Source organism: Spathaspora passalidarum, assembly GCF_000223485.1.
Source record: "Spathaspora passalidarum NRRL Y-27907 unplaced genomic scaffold SPAPAscaffold_2, whole genome shotgun sequence".
Classification (NCBI taxonomy): domain Eukaryota; kingdom Fungi; phylum Ascomycota; class Pichiomycetes; order Serinales; family Debaryomycetaceae; genus Spathaspora; species Spathaspora passalidarum.
This window is the reverse complement of record NW_006767426.1, coordinates 1,658,866-1,676,924: the sequence shown is the minus strand read 5'-3', so window position 1 is coordinate 1,676,924 and position 18,059 is coordinate 1,658,866. Positions and strand designations below refer to the sequence as shown.

The 18,059-nt window shown below is 39.1% G+C and overlaps 9 protein-coding genes across 9 annotated transcripts; 4 read left to right on the top strand and 5 right to left on the bottom strand. All coding sequences in view use genetic code 12, as the record gives it.

The window, feature by feature from the left end:
- Nucleotides 1-13: 13 nt before the first annotated feature.
- Nucleotides 14-2,333, bottom strand: SPAPADRAFT_65572 (protein phosphatase regulator; the record flags this gene model as incomplete). Its single annotated transcript, XM_007373957.1, has 1 exon — nucleotides 14-2,333. One exon carries the CDS (start codon nucleotides 2,331-2,333, stop codon nucleotides 93-95), a length of 2,241 nt encoding a protein of 746 aa, XP_007374019.1.
- Nucleotides 2,334-2,867: 534 nt separating this feature from the next.
- On the top strand, nucleotides 2,868-3,239 carry SPAPADRAFT_49477 (uncharacterized protein; the record flags this gene model as incomplete). The annotated part of the gene is made up of 1 exon (XM_007373956.1): nucleotides 2,868-3,239. The coding sequence occupies one exon, from the start codon at nucleotides 2,868-2,870 to the stop codon at nucleotides 3,237-3,239; it is 372 nt and encodes a 123-aa protein (XP_007374018.1).
- A 113-nt stretch (nucleotides 3,240-3,352) lies between these two features.
- Nucleotides 3,353-4,249, bottom strand: ERG25 (methylsterol monooxygenase; the record flags this gene model as incomplete). The annotated part of the gene is made up of 1 exon (XM_007373955.1): nucleotides 3,353-4,249. One exon carries the CDS (start codon nucleotides 4,247-4,249, stop codon nucleotides 3,353-3,355), a length of 897 nt encoding a protein of 298 aa, XP_007374017.1.
- A 310-nt stretch (nucleotides 4,250-4,559) lies between these two features.
- On the bottom strand, nucleotides 4,560-7,267 carry OPT1 (oligopeptide transporter; the record flags this gene model as incomplete). The annotated part of the gene is made up of 1 exon (XM_007373954.1): nucleotides 4,560-7,267. The coding sequence occupies one exon, from the start codon at nucleotides 6,911-6,913 to the stop codon at nucleotides 4,892-4,894; it is 2,022 nt and encodes a 673-aa protein (XP_007374016.1).
- Nucleotides 7,268-8,323: 1,056 nt separating this feature from the next.
- On the bottom strand, nucleotides 8,324-10,224 carry SPAPADRAFT_149300 (rRNA (cytosine-C5-)-methyltransferase; the record flags this gene model as incomplete). Its single annotated transcript, XM_007373953.1, has 1 exon — nucleotides 8,324-10,224. One exon carries the CDS (start codon nucleotides 10,145-10,147, stop codon nucleotides 8,699-8,701), a length of 1,449 nt encoding a protein of 482 aa, XP_007374015.1.
- Nucleotides 10,225-10,677: 453 nt separating this feature from the next.
- Nucleotides 10,678-15,676, bottom strand: HDA1 (histone deacetylase; the record flags this gene model as incomplete). Its single annotated transcript, XM_007373951.1, has 2 exons — nucleotides 10,678-14,859; nucleotides 14,890-15,676. 2 exons carry the CDS (start codon nucleotides 15,428-15,430, stop codon nucleotides 12,725-12,727), a joined length of 2,676 nt encoding a protein of 891 aa, XP_007374013.1.
- PRK1 (serine/threonine protein kinase) lies at nucleotides 10,759-12,675 on the top strand (the record flags this gene model as incomplete). The annotated part of the gene is made up of 1 exon (XM_007373952.1): nucleotides 10,759-12,675. One exon carries the CDS (start codon nucleotides 10,759-10,761, stop codon nucleotides 12,673-12,675), a length of 1,917 nt encoding a protein of 638 aa, XP_007374014.1.
- A 136-nt stretch (nucleotides 15,677-15,812) lies between the features above and the next one.
- Nucleotides 15,813-16,972, top strand: SPAPADRAFT_59859 (uncharacterized protein; the record flags this gene model as incomplete). The annotated part of the gene is made up of 1 exon (XM_007373950.1): nucleotides 15,813-16,972. The coding sequence occupies one exon, from the start codon at nucleotides 15,822-15,824 to the stop codon at nucleotides 16,722-16,724; it is 903 nt and encodes a 300-aa protein (XP_007374012.1).
- A 262-nt stretch (nucleotides 16,973-17,234) lies between these two features.
- SPAPADRAFT_135247 (rRNA-binding ribosome biosynthesis protein) lies at nucleotides 17,235-18,050 on the top strand (the record flags this gene model as incomplete). Its single annotated transcript, XM_007373949.1, has 1 exon — nucleotides 17,235-18,050. The coding sequence occupies one exon, from the start codon at nucleotides 17,235-17,237 to the stop codon at nucleotides 18,048-18,050; it is 816 nt and encodes a 271-aa protein (XP_007374011.1).
- Between the last annotated feature and the right edge of the window lie 9 nt (nucleotides 18,051-18,059).

The window sequence follows — 18,059 nt, the reverse complement described above, 5'->3', positions numbered from 1 at the left end:
AATAAAAAAAATCAACTCCCGAAACTCAGATTGTTTGTTGCAAAAGAAATACATATTCTAAACATTACTCATTAAATAGAAATATAGAACTATCACACTTTGCTATGTCTAAAACTCATACTCTCCTCCTTCAATAGTTGGTCACTCTTGGCTAATCTGACTGGTTTTCTAAACACACCAAAGTTCCTCAATATAGTATGGGAATATTTTGTAGGTGCATCCTCAGCCTCCGTCCATTTAGGTACACCAGTAAACCTCACCTTCTTTCCGGTACCATTAACTGAACTGGAACTACTAGTAATAGATTCAGAGGTTATGTCCAGGAGTTCTGATTCTGACATAACCACCGAGTTAGCTCGGGTATTTCTTTGAGTCACAGTTTCCTTTTTAATAGGTGACACCTTAGGAGGCGATGATGAAATAGGAGCTGGCGCTGGTGGAGGTGCTGGAGGGTCAATGTACTTTCTAAGAGGCACTTTTGAAGGATTGTTAGGATCAAAAGTCATCGTGGTTAATTTGGCCGCCGTTTGTGTCATCAATGCACCATTTTTAGCACCATTTTTAGCACCCTGTTTAAGATGTTGTTGGAACCTTTGTGATGCTGATGCCTTGGCAGTATTTGCAGCAACAGCCAGAGCAGCACCGGCTGTGGCAGCAGCAGCAGCACTACTTGTCTTTTTCGTTTCTGATTTCTCCTCTTCAGCAATAACTGCCGGTTTGTTACGTAATGGTGAACTGATACTTCCATTAGATCTTCGACGAGATAATTCATTCTGAAGCGAGGACGAAATACTTCCTGTTCGAGTAATTGCTGCTGCTGCACCACTCGTCGCCGCACCAGAATTCCCAATAGGTTGAGAATTAGATCTTCTTCTGGTACCAACTGTTCGGGTAGGCGAACCACTAGGAATAACTGAAGTGGATGCATTCTCTTGAGTGTAAACTGGTTTAGGAGATACCGATCTTCGAGTATTACTCGATGGAACTGATAATTGGCCATTAATACTTGGAATACTAGATATACTGGAATTCGACGATGAACGTGATCTTCTAAGTGGTGATAATGGTGCCCGAAGTCTATTATTGTTATCATTGGATATTGATGGAAATGCCTCTAATTTGTTGTTGCTAATGTTACTATTGGGTAAAACTAATGTAGGCTTGGGCTGTTCTTTAGGCTGTTGTTTAAATTCCGGAATGGTTTGAAACAATTCAAACAAATTCTTCTTGGGTAAATTGTAAGCTCGTCTAAACTTCAATTCCGTGAGTACCCAACTAAGTCCAAACTGCTTCAATTTGGTCATTGAATTCTCAAGCATGAGATAACCTTGATTAACAAAGTTAATTAACAATTGAATGTTCTTAGCATTGACTTCAAATTCGGCACTTTGTCGAAGAAGTCTTGTTAAATTAGCAATTAAAATCCCATTTTTCTTTCCTGAATTGAACAATTCATCCATATTACTCAATAAACCTCTGAAATGTGTTTGGTTTTTCGCTTGTATCACGAATTTCGAATCAGTAAGATGGTCATAATTGGATAAATAAATTTTGCGTCCGTACCGGCGGAAACTGGTGTATGTTTCATTCATATGCAAAGTAATTAAGAATATTCTATGGAGATGGTATGACATAGTATCAAGATTGCACTTCTTTAATTCGTCAATTTGGGGCTTGAGCTTATCCAATATAGTCTCAAGATGGCTGCATACCGTGAACACTTGTTTGATATCGATGTCTATCAAGGTTGCATCGAGGAAATCCGGATCACTGAAGTCACAATCTTCGGGTTTGGGGAATGTGAAATCTTCACTTTTCAATTCCATAGCTAATATATCTTCGTTGATAATTCTCTCTAATTCACCACCATATGTATTAGGCTTTTCCGTCTGGGCAGCTGCCAACCGCTTACGATAACCCTGTAAGCACGTGGTACACAAAGATTCAAATGCACGTACACATTTAATCGCGGTTGTTAACTCAGGTAATGTTTCCAATGGCACAACGGCGGTGTCCGCGGTATCATAGGGAATATGAGACGTGAGGGCACTGATAGTAATCGGAGTATTCTTAAATAACTCGAAGTTTGACAAAAGCTCGATCTTAGCATCAAAAGCCTTATCGTTTATGGAAAATATATTGGCTGGTAAAAGGGTGATATAATGCATGAGCGGAAATTGTTGATTGTCGATAATGTGCTTTGTGAGTTTGAGTAGCGTTTCAAGTTTCATTATAGCATATTGGTATTGAAGAATCTTGCAATCTAACGATGTAATGGAGGTAGGTGCATTTACACCATTAGACTGGTTTGCGTTTGAATTCTCGTCGGACATTGTCATTCTGATGTATGTTGCTTCCAAATAAGCAATTGTATCGAAATTTGAAATGATAAGTTTTTGGGGCGTAATTTCAAGCATCACCGGAAAAATGGATTTCATAACCTTTTTACTAAAAACCGTCCGTTTTTAACGTGACAAATGTGATACAGTTTACGTGTTATTCTAGATAACACTATGTAACTACTAGTAGTAATAGTAGCTATCTACTTCTACTTAATGACTCCACTTTTTGTGGTCCCAAATTACTCCTGTTTTATAGTTGTAGCCCGTGCCATATCAATTGTTGCTGTTGCAGCAACCTATCAAACACTTGCTATGACGTTCTTCATTTACAACGTACGAGTATATGACATATTTACAACTAGCTACTCCATATAGAACGCGTTTCTTTTCGGTTGTACCAATGTAGTCATCATTCCCGCCACAACTAGGCAAAGTCTTTGTCATTTCAACCACCTGCAAATCTCACTAAAAAAAAAAATAGCTGACAACCACTTAAACTAACATACTCTTTACCACTATCACACGATGCTCTTCTACGCCATAGGAATACTTCTCCTTACTCATGCAGGTTACTCTGCCTTCGAGCATCACAAGCTTGCCAGTCACACAATCCATTCCGCTCTACCTTTGGATATAATTGTTGAAACCATAGTTGCCACGGTGATAATTGTATTCGGCAGCATAACATCAATCAAAAACTCGCCAGCATTAACTTTAGATAATGAAGTCGTCACCATGGATTCCCAATATCTCAAGCCGATCAGGGCGACTGATGCGCTGCAATTGGATCAAATTGTTGGTGTGAGTGAGTATGATAGATTTGACAACCGAATTGAATTTGTTGATGTTATTGCCAAAAGACGGGAGTATGCTGAATGGATAAAAGAGCAAGAATAATTAGTTATCTGTATATATATGCAATTGTTACTGTCTATGTCTTTGTATATTTATGAATTAAGTTATAATATATTATAGCAACCTTTTTTTTTGCGGAACAGAGTTCCCAATGTTTAAAGATTCTTCTTGTTCATCTTTTCTTCTCTTTGCTTCTTCCCCTTAGGACCGGCCTCAGTTCCCAACACGTAATCCCACCATCTGAAACTACTGGCATAACCACCAATGAAGTAATGGTGATGCTCGTCATGATGGTCAGCACCAGCCCAGAATGGAAGGAAATGATGTAAACTCCATGGGAATTCATAACCGGAATGAGCATCGACAGCTTGGAATAATCTCATTACAATCCAAATACAAACAGTGAACAAGTGAAGCTTACCTGTAATCATACACCAAACAATTGGAATACCTACGGTACCAAGACCCAAAAGAGCAACTTCAACAGGATGGGCATATTCAGCAGCTAATCCGAATGGAGCAGCATATCTGTGATGTTGCTTGTGAATGTACTTGTAGAAAACACCATAGTGAAGACCACGGTGGAACCAATAATGCCAAGCATCTTCCAAAACAAAAAAAACGGCCCATTGAATAAGCATTTCAGTGATGCTTGGGAATGGAACTTGGTAGCTGATACCAATAGTTTGACATAATGGGTGGAAGAACCAGATTGGGAAGGCTTCAACGAGGAAGTGAGAGGTCAAGACTGACTTGAGACATTCCCATTGTTCTTTATTGGAAGGAATCTTTTCATCTTGAATCTTGTACTTGTTGAAGTAAGGAATACGGTCAATAATAGCCCATGGAAGACATCTTCCAAAGTAAAATAATTCATGGACGGAAAAGAATAATAATCCAGTAGCGAATAAATCATTACCAATATAATAATAGTAAGCTCCCCATATTTGTTCGAACCAATTCAAGTTGTCAAGTTGACGAAAGTTAGCGAATGAGTCGGCAAAACTAGTGACATTTGAAAATGTCGAATAGTCGTGATATACACTAGACATGACGGATATTTGTATGTGTTAGAAAGATGTCTAAATTTTCTTGTTGGAAGATCTTAGATTGTTTTTTATTTATACGCGCAAGAAAGAAAAATTGGAAATTAAAAAATAAAAGAAAAAAAAAAAAAAAAGAAAAAAGAAATAAAACGAAGATCGTTTAGCATACGTGCGCGAACCAGGTTAAACGATGGGAACGAGATGCATAGAAGTAGTTGCTCTTCCATTTACACTGGAGTTCTATTAGATTACATCATTGGCTGTAAAGAAAAACAAACACGTAAAATAAGCCATATCTTCTTATCTGTTATCTTCTGTACATATTGTTCCTTTTGATTGCTGTCAAAACTTTTAACTTGCATTAAGGCACAGCTCGTATTCTGAGCGAGCCCCTATCACCAGTATACGATGACTAGTGTGCAGGATGTGGCAAAATGTCTGCAAATTAATTGAATACTCCTAAAGACCAATCAGATACATGGCAATGACATAACGTAAGCTATAAATGATGAACCCATTTCACTTATAAATTTACACTCCTATTAACTTAAGCATCCATGATTCTAACAAACTTTCAGTCATACACTATGTACACGTCTTATTATTCAATACATTAAATTATTACATAAACTATAAAAATAAAACTCTTTACCAACTAGTTGGTCCAAAAGCTTGTCCTTCAGGTAAGATAACTCTGACATTAGTATCAACATTGAAATCCAAAGTGTTGATAACATTGTTACCCCACCAACTTGGAGCATTGGTGTTTGTTAAACTCAAACACAAGAAGATGAACAAAGTACACCAAGCCAACCCGATATCTAACCCGGCTGAAAGGGAGTAGTTGTATTTGGTCCACCAGTGGAACCACTTCTTCTTAATCCACCAACCGAAGGTAAGACCAACGGCACAGAAACTGGTATAGTTGTATGGAGTGGCTGGTGGAATGTAACCAGTACCACTGAAGAAGACTGGCCAGTGCAAGTACTTGATTGGGGAGTTTGGCCACTTCTTAAGAACCAACCAGTTAATAACTGGAGTGAATAAACCAATAATGAAGAAGAAAAGTAAACCGTAGTAGATTTGACCTTGGGAGAATTGACGTTGTGGACCAATGACACCCCAAATGATACTGGCATTGAAGAAGACTCTACCGTTTGGACAGGTGTAGTGTTGAGCGTTATCTGCAGCACACAAGTTGTCAATGTTACCATAAGACCATCTCAAAACAGCAATTTGAACTAAGGAACCCCAAATTGTAGCAACTAATTGGGCCCAGAACAAAATACGAGGGGCAATCTTCATGTAGTGACCTAACTTCATATCTTGAGCAAAAGTAACAGCTTGATTATTAGTAATATAACCAAAGGTCTTGAAGAACATCATAGCAAGTGGCTTACCTGGCAACATGTAACCAATGATGAATTCGGTAACAACATTCAAACCAACGGCAATATTGGTTCTGGCGAAGATGATGGCAACTGGTAATAAGAAAACAATAGCAATTAATAATGCAACAATCAAACACCAAATTGGCATTTCAGTTGGCCAGGCACGGACAGTAGCAATGGATAAACCAAAGAAGACCAAGAAAACAATCATAAACCACCAATCTGGGACTTCCTTATACTTCTTCATCAATCTCATGTGAACATCTGGCTTTTCCTTTAATTTAATTTGTTGCCAAATTTCACGGCCATGGAATAAAGCAGTGTGGGACAAAGTAGCCAAGATGGATGCAAAGGATAAACCATAAGAAATGGCAAAGGTGGTGGATAAGAATAATGGCGAATAGTTTTGGTATGCCTTTAAGTCAAAAGTCAAGGTCTTTGGATCAATAATACGACTGACGTTATAAGATTGTTGGAATCTGTCATAAGAACCAGAAGATGAGATTGGCAAGTATTGAGCGTACCAAACGTTGGAGTAGTGGAGGGCTGGAACAATGACCCAGAAAATAACAACAATAGAAAGGAAAATGGTGGCAATAGTACCTGCGGGTGGAATCAATGGAGAACCAATATAACCAGCAATTTGATTCCAATCTAAAGCAATGTTGTTTGGGAACATACCTAAACCGGAACTAGAACCGAAAATTTGGTTAATGATAACATTGTTTGGCTTAATCCAAGTAATCCAGGAAAAGTAGGACAAGGCTTGGAAAATGAAACCTGGGAACCAGTACCAAACAAAAGAACAAGTGAACACAACACAGAAAAACATCAATCTAGAGATCTTCCAGCCATTAGCAGGGTGGTTTTCGTTGATGTGCATGTTGGTTAAGAAAGTAGCAGTAACCAAGTTTGATGGCCAAATAGCACCAGCTGGGTAGACAACAACTCTTCTAGCAACACCACCTAAAGCAAAACCAATACATTGAGTAGACCAAATAGCTAAAAGATCAAAACCCCAACCGAAATCAGAGTTGTAGAATCTGTTTTGAGCTAAAAGAATATCAGTAGCATAAGCAGCACCACCACCAAAGGAAACATTAGCCATAATGGTAATAATGGTATGTTCTTTGATGTTGAATGGACCAGGGTTAAGAGAAACACCAAAGATTTTGACATCAGGAACAACCCAAGCCCAGAATCTACCAATAGGCCAAGCTAAAATGGAAGTAACAAAAGTGGTAACCACGAAAGAAGGAGAGTGGAAACTGAACAACATATTCATACCACAACCAATAGTGGTCAAGATAAGACCAATAGTCCAAGCTCTGATGGTGTTTTGAGGCATGGTAAAATCATCAGTAGAAGGAACAGCAGCTCTAACTTCAGGATATGGAGAATCATCTTCGACAGTCACTTGAGCGTAATCATCGCTCATAATATCATTGATTAAGTGGGATGTGACTGGATCGAATTCTTGGGACTTGGAAACAACAAGTTCAAGATCGATTTTCTTATCAGCTTCGAAATCATCATTGAGGACTTTTTCTTCCACGATGGAAGTATCTTTAGGATCCTTACTACTAAGGACTGACCTGATTCTATCCATTATTAATTAGAGTTAGCTTAGAATAGAGAAAAGAGTATAAATCGAAAGATTGGGAAAGTGGTGGAAACGGGAAATATTTATAATTCAAAGAAATTTAGCCAGTGGGGGAAAGAGGAGAGATAATTAATTAGGGTGTGGCATACAGTTGGGGTTTGACTAATTGATAAGAACAATTTCGCTTCGTTTATTTTATATCAAGAGGAGACATACGGCCACAAATAATTTCGTGATTTGAAAATCTCCATTGTTTTCGTATTAAGGTTAAAGAGAAATTAACTATGAATTTTGTCACAATAACTTAGCCCGATTGCCCGCGGGTTATGAATCATAGTGTGGTTTCATTGAGAAGCCGTTTAAATGTTTGGAACAAAAAATGCAAATAAAAAACAGTGGTGGATTCTCTACGGTGGCTCAAAAAGGCATTTGGATCTATTGATAATTACATCTTGTGCTGCAATTCGCGATCTTCCCCGGTATCTTTTCTTATCATTTAGCCACTCGTTTCAAGGCTCCAAAAGTAATTGCAAAAAAAAAAACAGAGAGAAAGAATATTTTGTTGATTTATTTTTTAGCATGGAATTTATTATTAGTTGCTTTTTTTTTGACAGCGGAAAATATTCCGTTTGGGGTAATTGTATTTTTTTTTGTAAGCCGGTTTAGAAGATGGATAATATTGCAGCATTAAATTAACAATTTGCTAGTTAATGGAGAAATAGTAAATGACTATAAGGATTATGCGTTTATGGAGGGGTCAGCCACTTTGACATAATTGAATCTCTTATTCTTGCGATTTGGAATTGAATGATGCATGTAGATAACTGCATAAATTACCTTGTTTTGATTTTAATTGCAATTTCCGTTTGCTCGTACGGCACCAAAAAAAAAAAAAGAACCGGTAAAATTACAAGAAATAACCGAGTTTCTATGGCACAATTTCACTTTAGAAAGGAGTAACAGTAGCAAGGCTAGTGTGGGTTAAAATTTTGTGATGTAATCATTTGGAGCCGCGGAGTTGTGGAGTAGGAAAGATACGGTATCTATAAAAGAGATAATCAGCAATCCGTGGATATAACGATCCGATTTTTTTTCTATCTTTGAAAATAGTCTATCATTATTATATTCTATATCTAAGATCTACTACATAACTAATGTCGGATTAATAGATAGCGTCGGCACACATGCATTAAATTCCACGGCTTGCCTCATGCACGATTTATTGCTTATATTACACCTTCCGGAAACCGCAAGCATTCACCCGATTGTTTGGCTTTTTTTTTGGTATTATCCCTCCCCCCTAATAAATCCGGGCGAACGCGCGAGTTAATTACCGCCAGAAAATAAAACTGGTTTCAATGAGACAATAGATTATCTAAGGTACGCCATGAATCAAACACAAACCTTCCTTTTCGGGCCGCTAAATGTGGCTTTTTTGTTGCCGGTGTACTGAAAAATGCCTTAGTCGAACCCCGTCCATTCTTCTTCTTCTTCCTCTAGTTCTTCCTTTACATCTTCGTATTCCATATCTTGATTTTGTGTCTCATCATAATTCTTGCCTCTGATGAAACATGCAGCAAAAAACCCAATGCCTCCATCTTCTTTAGGGTTAGCCCTCACACAACCGCCTGCCAATTTAACACATTCTTCATTGGTAGCAGCAATCGACGTGAATTCTTGTTCCCATCCACGACGCTCCCAATTAGAAAGCACCATACTTCTTGGTGCCAATTTCCATCCCATTTTTTTGATTTCACCGTCTCTAAGTAGATCAACCACAACTTGCTCGTTTTCAGTGGCATGGATCGAACATGTTGAATAAACAACTTTCCTAGCTTTAGGAAACGACATGGCATGCTTGACAATTTTGAACTGGAACCCAGCAAGTTTATTAAGTCTTTCAAGGTCAACTTCATCCTCGCCCGCATTATCATTAAGAGAATCCTGTAATGCACGTCCGAAAATACCCGAGCCACTACAGGATGGATCGACCACCAATCCTGTAACTTCGGGGAAATCTGATGGAGTAGTACTGGTGAAATCACAATGGGTAATGTGAATCAAGTCTTTGTCACCTGTTGCGATAGCGCACATCTTTTTAAGAATTTGTGCACGTTTGGCGTCTCTTTCAAATGCATATACTATTGAGCCAGGTTTGACAAGATATGATGCTGCATGTGTAGTTTTGTTCCCTGGTGCTGCACAGGCATCAATTACTTGATCATGATAGTCGTTGATTTCGTTCAAGATATGGGCCGGGAAACAACTGGCACGGTCTTGAATAATAACTTCTCCCAGTTTGTATGCATCAGTTGAAGTTAGTTTCTCCTTTGGATGAATACCGTAAAGATTGGGGATGTAATCGTCTTTGTATATCATTCCGCAATCTGTAATATCTTTGATGGAGTTTACAGGTTGTAATTTGGCAAACCAGGTATGCTTGTCAAAGAAGTCTTCGGAATTACACTTGATAGTATTGATTCTAAACCAACGCACTGGTGTTTCGTCGTTCTCTTCTTCGACTGCCAATTCAGACACATCCTTGACTTTATACTTTAATTTCAATTTTGTGAATTCTGCAACTAATCTTGTCTTGTGTTCCAAGAATGCGGTTTTAATTGGATGGTTACCGCTGTTTATTCTCCCACGAGCACTGAAACATAAATCATGAACAAGCATCTCGAGCAATTCGCGGGAAATACGGAGTTTCTTTATGCTTGGAGAAGTTTCAATCTTTGATTTCTTGATCACTTGTTGGATGTATGGACGGTATTTGAGTGTTGAGTAGACTAAGGCATAGACTTGTTTTGGCGACGATTTCAACAGATCAGAGAAGATCCTCGATTGGAGTGAACCCTTTTGGGTTGTTGATGGTTTGAGATAGGGTTCGGAGTCAAAGTATAGTCTCATTGGTGATGTAGTGTGATGAGATGAGTATACAGACTATACCGTAAATATTTTTTTTTTTTTTTGATTTTCAGTTTAATGCGCGCGAAACTAAAGCAGAATGTAGTCAAGCATTTTTGCAACCAGAAAGTTGTTGCTAAAAGAGATAACTCAACAGACTCAAACCCAATCTTTGACGGTTTCTTCGATTGGTCCTATTGGTACATGTTCTCAGAAAAGTGAATAGTACCGTTTCAAAAGGGTTGGGTATTTCAGCTATATTTCTCCATGATTCTTCAGATATTCTATCAACCCTGCATTCCAATTTCAACTTTGCATGTTTAAATATTTAATCGTTCGATGCATCTCTTCACTTATAGGGCTAAACATGGTTTGTAGCATTACAAGCTTTTCTGTGATTCATTAATCCTCGGCTATTTCTGTAATCAATTGATGCTCCCCCAGCCTTCTTTGTCGCTATATGCAGTATGGAATGTCTCACATCAAAACATCAACCCTTGAAAAAAGGACACTGCCCAACGTTGACTTCTCCTACACATAACCATACAACCATCCAATCCAGCTTAAACCCCCCAAGCTTTCATCTAGCATTTAATAGCTATAATTCATTAACTATGCCTACCCCACCACCAAATGCCCTTACCCCAGGGACTAACCTTGAAGTAGGGATCCACCAAATCTCCATAATCAAATACATCTCTGAAGGTGGGTTTGCTCATGTGTATACCTGTACCGTTGATCCACCGTTCCACGGGTCTTCCATTGCATGTTTGAAACGAGTAGTTGTTCCTAGCAAATGGCAATTGTCACTTTTGAGACAAGAAGTAGATGCTATGAGACGGTTACGTGGTAACAAGCACATAGTTTCATATATCGATTCGCATGCTGCCAGGTTACCCAAACTGGACAATGACTCTACCCAGAAGTACGAAGTGTTCTTGCTTATGGAGTACTGTGAACGTAAGGGATTGATCGATTTTATGAATACCAGATTGGTTAACAAGTTGACCGAGCCAGAAATTGTCGATATCATGTATCAAGTAACTATCGGGGTTGCCATGTGTCATAACCTTCGTCCTCCGTTGATCCATCGAGATATCAAGATTGAAAACGTCTTGATTGACGGCAAGGGAACATTCAAACTATGTGATTTTGGAAGTTCTGTACCTTACCAGCCACCACCTAAATCCCCACAAGAATTGCAACTTCTAAGAGATGAATTACAACAACATACAACCCCGCAATATCGTGCTCCGGAAATGATTGACTTGACTAAGGGGTTCCCCATCGACGATAAGCTGGATATATGGGCTTTGGGGATCTTTTTGTACAAATTATGTTACTATACAACTCCATTTGAACACCCAAGCCAGACAAGTTTATCGGAATTGGAAGATACGATTCTAAACTGTGGAGAAACTTTGAGATTCCGTGATGCCCCAGGACTGATGTTTTCTCATAGAATGAAGAACGTCATTAAAGTGTGTCTCCGTGGTGATCCAAGACGAAGACCAAATGCCATCCAGTTACTAGGTGAGATCTGTGCCATGAAGGGCGTTCCCATCCCAGATGTTATCCCATACAGTGTCCGGGAACAAATCAAAGCTGAATCTGCTGCAAATGTTAAGCAACCACCTCGTGGTCCTATAAAACCCGTTCTTGCGCCTACCAACTCAAGCAAACTGGAAATTGCAGCCAAGAAAATTGAGGCACCCAATGGCAACCAACCTACTGATCCATTTATGCTTGATAAATCAGTCATGCTTGACAAACTCACTCGTCAAAAGATCACTTCTAATCCACCACGACCACCAGCACGTCCCCTTTCCGCATTCTATTCGGAAGAAAGTACCTCGAGAGTGTACACACATGGAAACAAGTCTTCACCGTCTGTCCACGATCATGTCAAGGCAGAACTTCCCAAACAGCATACATTTGAATTTGAAAATGATACCAATGGAACACTTGAGTTTTTGAAATCAAGAGAAAGAAAAGCAGATACACCCTTTGATAATGTACGAAGAGCAGGTGAGAATGTCTTGGGAACTTTTGGTACTCTTGGAAGTGAAGCTATAGAAATAGTCAAAAGTACACTCACTGGTGAACATACTGGAGGCAAACAAAAGGAATCAAGAAAATCTTTGGAATCAGTCCAAACTCAAGAACCACTCCAGAAAATATCCATCCAAAAACGAATACAAATGTTATTTAGTGACTCACAAAAGACCACGAAACTGGCTGGTGGATATGACAGATTCACAGGCGGTAATGTCGGCGAGGACATTGATGCAATCAATGTAAGTTCTGATTCTGTCAAGATTGCACAATCATCGTCCAAGAAATCGCTTACACCTCCTGAAATACCGTTAGCGTTAAGTTCACATCGTCTTAACAAAACGAAAAAGAAGAAACCACCCAAGCCTAGGAAGCCGGCTTATTTACAAGGGAGTAAAGAAGATAGTGACGAGTATGACGAAGACATTGAAGTTTTAGAACAGCAATTTGCCAAAAGGTTTCCTAGCTATGTTTAAATAGACTTCATATTTTCGTATTAATAGTACATAAAATTTACATAGTTATCTAATTGTTACTCTCCTCCGATGAATAATCTTCAATCGAATCCAAAATAAAATCCACCCCTTCATCGAATCGCTCTTGAATAACATCATACAACCCATCGCCACTAGCTTTCAAAACTCGCCCGAATTTCCTTCTTGGTCTCTTGGTCTCGTCCATATCCTTACCGTTCCCATTGACACCACTCCAACATGGGTTCAAACAACTAGTGAACACGACTGAGTTCTGATAGTACCAATCCACCATGCTCTCGTCCATCACGGGGACTAATGGCTTCAAGGTCGTCCTATTAACAAAAGCAATTGTTCCCTTGACCAACTCTTTAATATCACTCAGTGGTCGCTTACCAAAGAGATGTACTATCGCCTGGTATGCATCCCCAAACCCTACAAACACAAGCTTCTTGACTGAGAAATATGCAAGGTAATTGTCCCAAATGTATAACAACAACTCTTGCGCGAATATAGTAGGATTGTAGCTGGAACTTGGCGACTTGGTGAAACTAGGAATAGGGAGCGGGAATGATGGGATATTGATGTCGATATAACCAATTCTCTCTGACGACGCTGATTCTTCTTTAGCTACGCGGTCGATTATTTTCGTGAGTGGATGTTCGAGAATCACAGATGATCCAGCCTCAATTGTCCCACTTACTGGGTGAATGTTAGCCCAAATATCAGGAGGATCGTGAATCAGGAGTATGATTGTGGTACAGTTATGAATATCGGGACTAGCAATGATTATGTCTTCAAGTTGGGCCGGTAAATCAACCGTGAACGCCCCCTTGTCATCAGATGGAGAGCCCAGTGTGCCAATGATGGGAATATTAATAAACGAATATTTGTTGAATAATTCATTATTTTGATGTGATCTGATTGTATCAGAAATATTAACCAACTTGTAATTGGTATCGTCTGGTAAATCAAAAACATCGTCAAAACTCGTGCTTGGAATACCGTGTCTCAAGCACTTCCAATATTTGGCTTGAATTTTGATAACTTCATCCACAACTTCAACGGCGTCCAAATGCGGTTGCATAGAGATAGTGTTCTCAGGAGGTTCACCCACTAACACTTTAGCCACGGCCAAAGCACTCTTACTGATGGAATCTAAATTATACCCACCTTCCAAAATAACCGCCAACTTCCCCTTGGCAATTCCTTTCAACATGTGAGTCATGTATCCATAACCAGCAGGGGTCACATGACAACCACCAATGATATCCCCATCAGCGGCATCAAACCCCGAGCTGACAATGATTAAATCAGGATCGAATTCGATGATTGTGGGGAGAATAACCTTGTTGAAAGCATAGACATAATCACCATCATGCATACCAGAACTACGCCATGGGATATTTATATTGAACCCTTCACCTTCTTCTTCACCGACTTGGTCACTGTTTCCATATTTGGTTCCAGGGTAAAAACGGCCATTTTCATAACGATGCATTGAGATATAAAGAACTCGAGGATCGTTGTAGAAGGATTTCTGAGTACCGTTACCATGATGGATATCCCAATCAATAATCACAATCTTTCTGACGGATTCCGGGTACGTTTTCAACAAGTTTTTAGCAGCAACTGCAACATTACTAAACAAACAAAATCCACCAGGGCTGTCGGGCTCAGCATGATGACCTGGAGGTCTAACTACTGCCAAAGAGTTCTTAACTCTTCCTTCAATAACTGCTTTACAGGCTTCAATTGTTCCTCCACACGACAATCTTGCGGAGAAGTAAGAATCATTATTCACATATATCGAGTCACCTTTTTCGGTTTCTTCCATCAATTGATCGCGAGTCATAGTTTCAGTAGATTCAATAAACTTGAGATGAGATTCAGAATGTACTTCCAAGATTTCCTCAGCTGTAGCTTCTCTGATGGGGATCTTGAGCATAAGGGGTCCAATGTCATTTACGCCTGAAAGAGACGAATCTTGAATAAGTCCTGCTTCAGCAAGTTTCTTGTAGATTCTGTAGATACGTCGAGGATCTTCTGGATGTGGGTCGATGTATTCAAAGTATGAAGTAAAGATCTTGGCATGATATCTCATACGAACGTCGTAGACTAAACCTGTTTTCAAAGGTGTATAGAATAAGTGTGGCTTTGTGGGTGGAACAACGACAATCTTGTTTTCTGATGATGGGGTGGATAGCTTTTCAATACCATTGATTCCATTGGATTGTTCTTCTAGTTTTATTTTCTTATGTGGAGGTTCGACTTCTTCACCATTAGAAACTTCATGCTTCTTGGGTTCTCCGGAGGTTGTTTCGTCTTTGGCAATTTCTGAACTTACCAGTTCTAAATTTTCGTCCTTTGCTTCAACTTCATCTATTTCCATTGGTTCAGGTTCTTCTTGTTTGATTTTATCTTGCTTTTCTAAGTTTGTTTCTTCGTCTTCTTGTTTGACTACCTCTACAATGTCGTCAACTTGCTTTTCTTCAACATCCTCATTTTCTGGAATAGCGCCATCGTGCAAAGATTCTGTGGTTTGCTTCTCCTTCTCTTTCTCTTTGGATTTCTCTTCTGGTTCGATTAATTGCTTGTCTGATGCTTTTCCGGCAACTTTGTCTTGTTCTTGCTGGCTTTCTGTAGAGACTTCAGCAGCCAGCGTTGTCTCTCCGCTTCCAACGTTTAAATCACCATCCACCTTTTTCTCATTGGCTTGTGGTACAACGTCATCCTTCAACGAATCTGGCTCGGACATATCTATTGCTTTAGTCTGTATTTACGGCAATAAGTAATCTTGTTGCTGGAGATAAAGAACGAAATTTTCTATTTGGGTTTTTTCTCTTCACGGTTTTTCCGTCATTGTCACAAATGTCGCAAATTTACGACACAGATCTTGAAACCTTAACTAGTTGATTGCCGGTTAATGTGGGTTTATACTACTAAACCAATAACAATGCATTTCCCTTCAATTATAACCCATTCACTGTATCATCACAGTGGTAATAAAAAAAGTGTAACGGAATTATGCTTGTGTTATTGCCTGTAATTATACCTGGAATTCCGTCGACAAAGACGACGCGCGGAACTATATACCAAATTAGTCACCGATATATATCTCTCTATGACTTTCTCTTTAACAACCCCCCATGTCTCTATTAGTCCCCGACAAGCGTGATCACCAAGATGCCCATGCAGATCTTGATCAAGACAAAAAATATCACTTCCACCTCTCGCAAACCACGCCCAAGTGGCTTTTTGAACCTGTGGATGGATTTTTCCTTCAGTCAGCGGCTGAAACCGATGACATGGAGTTCAGATATACCCTCCAGGACTTTGGGGCAGCGCAACCGTGGTCTCATCTCATAAAAAGGTTAGATGAACTTAATCTGCAGTCTGAATCTGGTGTAAGGTACAAGTTATTGTTCCTTGCCCGCCATGGTCAAGGGTGGCATAATGTGGTGACTAAAAAGTACTCCAAGGCTGATTGGTTTTCCAAGTGGAGATACTTAGGCACTGACGGAGACCTCGTTTGGGGTCCCGATGCCAAATTAACTCAACTTGGCATTGACCAAGCTAGGGAGAATCACCAAGCATGGAAATTACAGTTGAGTAAAGGTTGTCCTATGCCTGACAAGTTTTATGTTTCGCCTCTTTCGAGGTCAATAAATACCCATAATATTACTTGGCCCGATACTAACCCAGTAGTTATCGACAAGTTGAGAGAAACAATCGGAGTTCACTTGTGTCATAAACGAAGCACTAAAACAGAAATACTGGAAATGTTTCCTAATGTTGAATTTGAACCTGGATTTGCCGAAGAAGATGTACTATTCGACAAAGTGTTCCTGAGTATCAGAGAGGAATTGCATCAACAATTTCTAAGGATACATGGGGTATTGCTGGATTTATTTGACGATGATGATCTGGTAATTTCCATTACTTCTCATGCCGGAACAATTAGGTCGTTTATTACTGTGATTGGACATCGGAAATTCACTATTCCTACAGGGGGGATGATACCTATTGTTGTAAAAGGAGTGAAGCAATAGTATTATTATAGATATTTTATAGATATTTAATTGGATTCATTTTTGAGATTGTCTTTGTTCAACATATTTTAGCTAGGAAAATACTTTATAGCCTGTTTATTCTCTTGCTACTACTCGATCAAGTTTTCACTTGAAGAAACAGCAGCACTGATCTTCATCTGAGAGTATATTGTAATAGGAATCCTTACAATATATTGTATTTTATGAAATAGAAACTATAGATTCGTTCTTTGAGACACTACACCATGATTAAAAATGATTGCTTTTATCCTTAAATAGAATCTTGTAGATTGGAAACTGTCATTCGCTACATTTGACGAGTTCTTAATATAGTATTTTATCAAATAACAAGCCTGGCACTAGGTCTCTACTATTCTTTGGGTGCAAAAAAAAAATCCTGTCCTCTAGACACGACCTCCTTGGTTAAGAAAAAACCAGAACATCTCATCGAGTATAAACATCTTCATCTACATAATTTACTCATCATACACTAATAGAAACCATCCAAAAATGCGTCAGAAACGAGCTAAATCATACAAGAAACAGATGACAATCTACCATCACACATTCAAGTTTCGTTCACCCTACCAAGTCCTTCTTGACAACGAGCTTGTACTCAACATCACTCAAGCATCCTATAATCTCATGAACGGGCTCACCAAGACCATCCAAGGTGAAATCAAACCCATGATCACACAATGCTGTATGCAAGCGCTCTACGACACAAAGAACCAAACAGCTATAGACTTGGCCAAGACGTTTGAAAGAAGAAGATGTAATCATCGTGATGCCATTGATCCAGCAGAATGCATTGAAAGTGTGGTTGACATTGATGGAGTTAATAAGCATAGATATGTTGTCGCTTGTCAAAACTTAGCATTGAGGAAGAAATTGAGAAAGATCCCGGGTGTTCCCTTGATTTTTATGAACCGTTCCGTCATGGTTATGGAACCTTTAAGTGATGTGTCTGCAAAGTATTCCCGAGAATTCGAAGAAAAGAAATTGACTGCAGGATTGAACTCAATAGAGTCCAGGAGAAAAGCTGAAGAAGAAAAAGGTGCTTCTGAAGAAGAATCAGCAAAGAAAAAGAGAAAGGGTCCAAAGGAGCCAAACCCATTAAGTATAAAAAAGAAAAAGAAAACCGAACCACAACCAACCACTGAACTGGCAAAAAAGAAACCAAATAGAAGAAGAAAGCACAAGTCGACTACAGAATCTGAAGCTAATTCAGCAAAAGAGGAAGATCTGGAAGCTAAAGCAACCAATGAAGAAGCTGAAAAACCAAACGAACCTGTTGAACTTTCAGCTGAAAATGAATCTTCATAGATAATATAT